Source organism: Dipodomys ordii, unplaced genomic scaffold (assembly GCF_000151885.1).
Source record: "Dipodomys ordii isolate 6190 unplaced genomic scaffold, Dord_2.0 Scaffold31, whole genome shotgun sequence".
NCBI lineage: Eukaryota > Metazoa > Chordata > Mammalia > Rodentia > Heteromyidae > Dipodomys > Dipodomys ordii.
Genome location: NW_012267247.1, coordinates 7,752,270 through 7,757,048, shown reverse-complemented (window position 1 = coordinate 7,757,048; position 4,779 = coordinate 7,752,270). Strand labels below are relative to the sequence as shown.

Sequence of the window (4,779 nt, the reverse complement as noted above, 5' to 3'; positions counted from 1 at the left end):
CCACTTCCGGTTTTCTAATTGTTTATTGGAGATGAGTCTCATGGACTTTCCTGCCTGGGCTGGCTTTGTACCTCAGTCCTCAGATCTCAGCCTCCTGAGTAGCTAGAATTACAGGCGTGAATCACTGATGCCTTTTTTTTTTTTTTTAACTGGTCCTGGGCCTTGAACTCAGAGTCTGGGTGTTGTCCCAGAGTATCTTTGTGCCCAAGGCTAGTGCTCTATCACTTAAGCCACAGCCCTACTTCTAGTTTTTTCTGGGTAGTTTATTGGAGATAAGAGTGTCTTGGGCTTTTCTGCCTGGGCTGGCTTCAAACCAGTTCTCAGATCTCAGCCTCATATAAGTAGTTAGGATTATAGGTGTGATCCACCCGTACTTGGCTACCCTGTAATATTTTATACTCAGATCAACTCCAGTCTCAGGTGTCTCAAAGATTTTTCTTGGGAATCACAACATCGGAAAGTGAGGTTACTTTTTTTTTTTTGGTCAGTTGTAGGTCTTGAACTCTGGGCCTGGGCACTTTCCCTGTGCTCTTCAGCTGAAGGTGAACATTCTACTATTGAGCTATAGCACCATTTCTGGTTTTCTACTGGTTAATTGGAGATAAGAGTCTCATGGACTTTCTTGCTCAGGCTGGCTTTGAATTGTGATTCTCAGATCTCAGCCTCCTGAGTAGCTAGAATTACAGCGTGAGCCACCAGCGCCTGGCAATCAGGTTACTTTTAATTTCAAAGTGTATTCTTCATTTGTTTGTGTTTCAAAATAAGAATTAACCCTCTCCCTTTTGCCATTATATTTTATCGGAAAAATATTATATGCTGTTGACTCTATTTTGGTGGTCAAGTTTACTTGGCTGAGAGCTTTATTCTTTGTTGAAGACTTAGTGCCTTATCAGTGTTGTTCTGTTATTTTAATCCCACCCCTGACTTTTAGTGTGTAAATTATAGTGTTTCTTGGGTACTCTACTAACTCATTGTTTCTCTTGAAGGTAAAATATGCTTTGATTAGTGCTCAGCGATGTATGATTTGTCAAGGAGATATTGCTAGGTATCGGGAGCAAGCCAATGATACAGCAAACTATGGGAAAGCACGCAGGTACTTTTACCTCTCAGTTCATTATTTCTTTTCCCTGTGTGACATTAAATGAAGCCCTAATAAGGTATGGCTCATTTGAATACTGACCTCTCATATAGATATGGTATATGGGTGCCCCTACTGGTCACTTTAATTGTGCTTTACCATTCCATATCTAGCTAACTCTCCAGAATAAGTAGTAGGGCTATCAGAATAAATTGAGAAAGAGTGGTATGTAACTAACATTTTCCTACTGTTTTTCTCTTCTAGTTGGTACCTGAAGGCCCAGCACATTGCTCCCAAGAATGGGCGTCCCTATAATCAGTTGGCTTTGCTGGCAGTGTATACGGTAAGAAATTCTGTGTATGGGGACAGTGTTTTAGGCAATTTCCTTTCCTGCTGTGTAGCTCAGGTAGCCTCAGCGTTGCAAATCCTGTGGTTATAGGTATGCACCGCTTGGCTGGAGCTTCTTTTTTTTTTTTCCTTCGGTCATGGGGCTTGAACTCTGGGCTTGGGCACTGTCTCTGAGCTCTTCAGCTCAAGGTAAGCTCTCTATTCCTTGAGCCACAGCGCCACTTCAGGTTTTCTGGTGGTTACTTGGAGATAAGAGTCTCACACAGAAGTTCCTGCCTGGGCTGGCTTTGAACCGTGAGCCTCAGATCTTAGCTTCCTGAGTAGCTAGAATTATCGGCATGAGCCACCAGTGTCTGGCTTGGACCTTCTTAAAATATGGATTTTGATAGCATTAGTTCTTGGAGCTTGATTTCATTGGCTCACTGCAACTTAAAGAATATCCCTTCTGGATTTCATCTTCAAACTCCTTTTGTGCCTCTTTCTGAGGTAAGTTATCACAGATCACCTTACTCTAGTTTACTTTACATCACTCCAGCTACCATTGTACTTAATTTTCTAACAGAATGCTCATGTTTCCACCAAACACCTTATGCTTTCCCCTCACTAAGCAGTTTGCCCTGTTGATAGGAATTTTCATTATTTTCAATCTTTGTTTCTACAGAAGTATTTGTAGACACATAAGTGGAGACATATTTCCCTTTTTTATGGACAAATGGTTAGAATGTCATATCTGGATTATGTACCAGACTCTTTTCCCAAGTAGTTATGCTGTATTACATTCCCACCAACAACATGAAAGGGCCATTTTCTTAAAAAAAAAAAAAAATTTTTTTTCCAGTACTGGGGATTGAGTTCAGTTGCTTGCTGGGCAGTTGCTCTACCACATGAGCTATGCCTCCAGCCATATTCCTCCCTCCTTTTTTTTCTTTTTGTGTTGGTAGTAGGATACTTGGTACATGGCTGGACTCTACCATTGAGTCATTCCTCTACTTCTGGATTTTTGCTGGTTAACTGGAGATTAATTGGAGTTTTCAGATTTGTCTGCCCAGGCTGGCTTTGAACTACAATTCTCAGATCTCAGCCTCTTGAGTAGCCAGGAATTTATATAAATGAGCTACTAGCCCCTGGCGCCAGCTCATTTTTTTATTGGTTATTTTCAAGGTAGGGTCTCACGTTATGCCTGGGCTAGCATCTTCTTACTTTCCCATGTTTTAGAGGATAACAGGTATGTATCATTGTGCCCCAGCCATTGTGCTTCCTCCATAGCTGGAGATAACAGGTAGGCCTCTATACCTAGTCATTGGAGTCATTGAGATAAAGTCTTGAAATTTTTGTTGTTGTTGGTTGTGGGGCTTGAACTCTAGGTCTGGGCGCTATCCATGATCTCTTCAGCTCAAGGCTAGTGTTCTACCACTTTAAGCCTCAGTGCCACTTTGGTTTTCTGGTGGTTAATTGGAAATGAGTCTCACGGATATTCCTGCCTGGGCTGGCTTTGAACTGCAATCCTGAGATCTCAGGGTCCTGAGTAGCTAGGATTACAGGCATGAGTCACTGGTATCAGGTGCTTTTTTTTTTTTGTGGTATTTCAGGGCCTCACTTGGTCATGCTCAGCTTTTTTGCTCCCAACTAAAGCCATGCAGCCCTTTGCAAACTACCTAGCTGACCTCGAACTGCATTCTCCAATCTTCACCTCCCAAGTAGCTAGGATTACAGGCATTGAGTCAGTGTACCTGGCTTCCCACCACATTCTCACCAGTGTCTCTTTTTTTGTTGTTGGTCGTGGGGCTTGAACTCTGGGCCTGAGCGTTTTCCCTCAGCTCTTCAGCTCAAGGCAAGCACTCTACCGCTTGAGCTATAGTGCCATTTCCTCTCACCAGTGTCTTATGGGCAATATTTTTCAATTTCAGCTGTTGTAATAGCTTGCAAGATTATTTTGTAGATTTATTTTTTATTTTTTGTTCCTGTATAGGACTTGAACTCAGGGCTTTGTGCTCTTGCTTGGCTTGTTTTGCTGAAGGCTGATACTTTACCACTTGAGCCTTATCTATACTTCTGGTTTTTTGCTGATTGGAAATAAGAATTTCATGGACTTTGAGCTGACTTGATTTTTTAGGTTTAAGAAGGGTTCTTTATATGTTATAGATACTAGACCTTTATTTCACGCATAAAAGTTTTTGTTTTTGTTGTTGGACGCGGAACATAGGGCTTCTCCAGCCCGCACAGAAAGACTCTAGCTTCCTTAAGTTTGATGAAGTCCAGTCTATCTACAAGTGTACTAGCAATAAGATGCAGTCTCAGCCTGGCTCCCTCTGGAGCCTGTCATCCTAACTACCTAGGAGGCTGAGATCTAAGGATTGTAGTTCAAAACTAAGCTGGGCAGGAAATCTTTGCTCATTTTTTTTTTTTTTTTGGTCGGTCGTGGGGTTTGAACTCTGGGTTTGGGCGCTGTCCCTGCGCTCTTCAGCTCAAGGCGAGAGCTCTACTACTTGAGCCACAGCACCACTTCTGGTTTTCTAATGGTTTATTGTAGATAAGAGTCTCACGGATTTTCTTGCCTGGGCTGGCTTTGAACCACGATCCTCAGATCTCAGCCTCCTGAGTAGCTAGGATTACAGGCGTGAGCCACTGGCTCTTATCTCCAGTTAGCCACCAAAAGTTAGAAGTAGAATTGTGGTAGAGCTGCTAGCCTTCAGAAAAAAGGCTTAAAGGAAACACACAGGCCCTAAATTCAAGCCCCAGGACTGGCACACACACATCCACACGTGCGTGCGCGCGCGCGCACACACACACACACACACACACAAATGAAGTTTCAAATCAGGTGAATGGTATAATCAGAGATTAGGGTGGATTGGAGAAATATTAAGAATAGTTAACAAACGGTGTGCCAGTAATGTGTTAAACTACGTATTGGGAAAATTTAATCTTTCCAAGAGCCACATTGTATAAATATCTCCATTTTGCAAACCAATTAAACTCTTCTAGGTTGGCTTGCTTTTTTTTTTATATTTTTAAAATTTATTGTTGTATCCAGTATATACAGGGAACTCAAGAAACTAATCCCTCCTAAACCTAACAAACCAATTACTAAATGGGCAAGGGAACTAAAGAGAGACTTCTCAGATGAAGAAATAAAAATGACAAAGAAACACATGAGGAAATGTTCACCATCCCTGGTGGTGAAAGAAATGCAAATAAAGACAACCCTGAGATACCACCTTACCCCAGTCAGAATGTCCCACATCCAATGACAAATGCTGGAGGGGATGTGGAGAAAGAGGAACCCTATTACACTACTGGTGGGAATGTACACTTATACAACCACTTTGGAAAGCAGTCTGGTGGGTCCTCAG

The 4,779-nt window shown here is 42.1% G+C and overlaps 1 protein-coding gene across 1 annotated transcript in view; it reads left to right on the top strand.

Annotated features, from left to right (window-relative positions):
- Nucleotides 1–992: 992 nt before the first annotated feature.
- Nucleotides 993–4,779, top strand: part of Smg6 (SMG6 nonsense mediated mRNA decay factor) — a 255,941-nt gene continuing 252,154 nt past the window's right edge. Inside the window, exons 1-2 of the mRNA XM_013016534.1 lie at nt 993–1,093; nt 1,343–1,421. Of these exons, the coding sequence (XP_012871988.1) occupies nt 1,020–1,093; nt 1,343–1,421 (153 nt within the window). The 5' untranslated portion in view covers nt 993–1,019. The remainder of the gene's footprint in view (nt 1,094–1,342; nt 1,422–4,779) is intronic.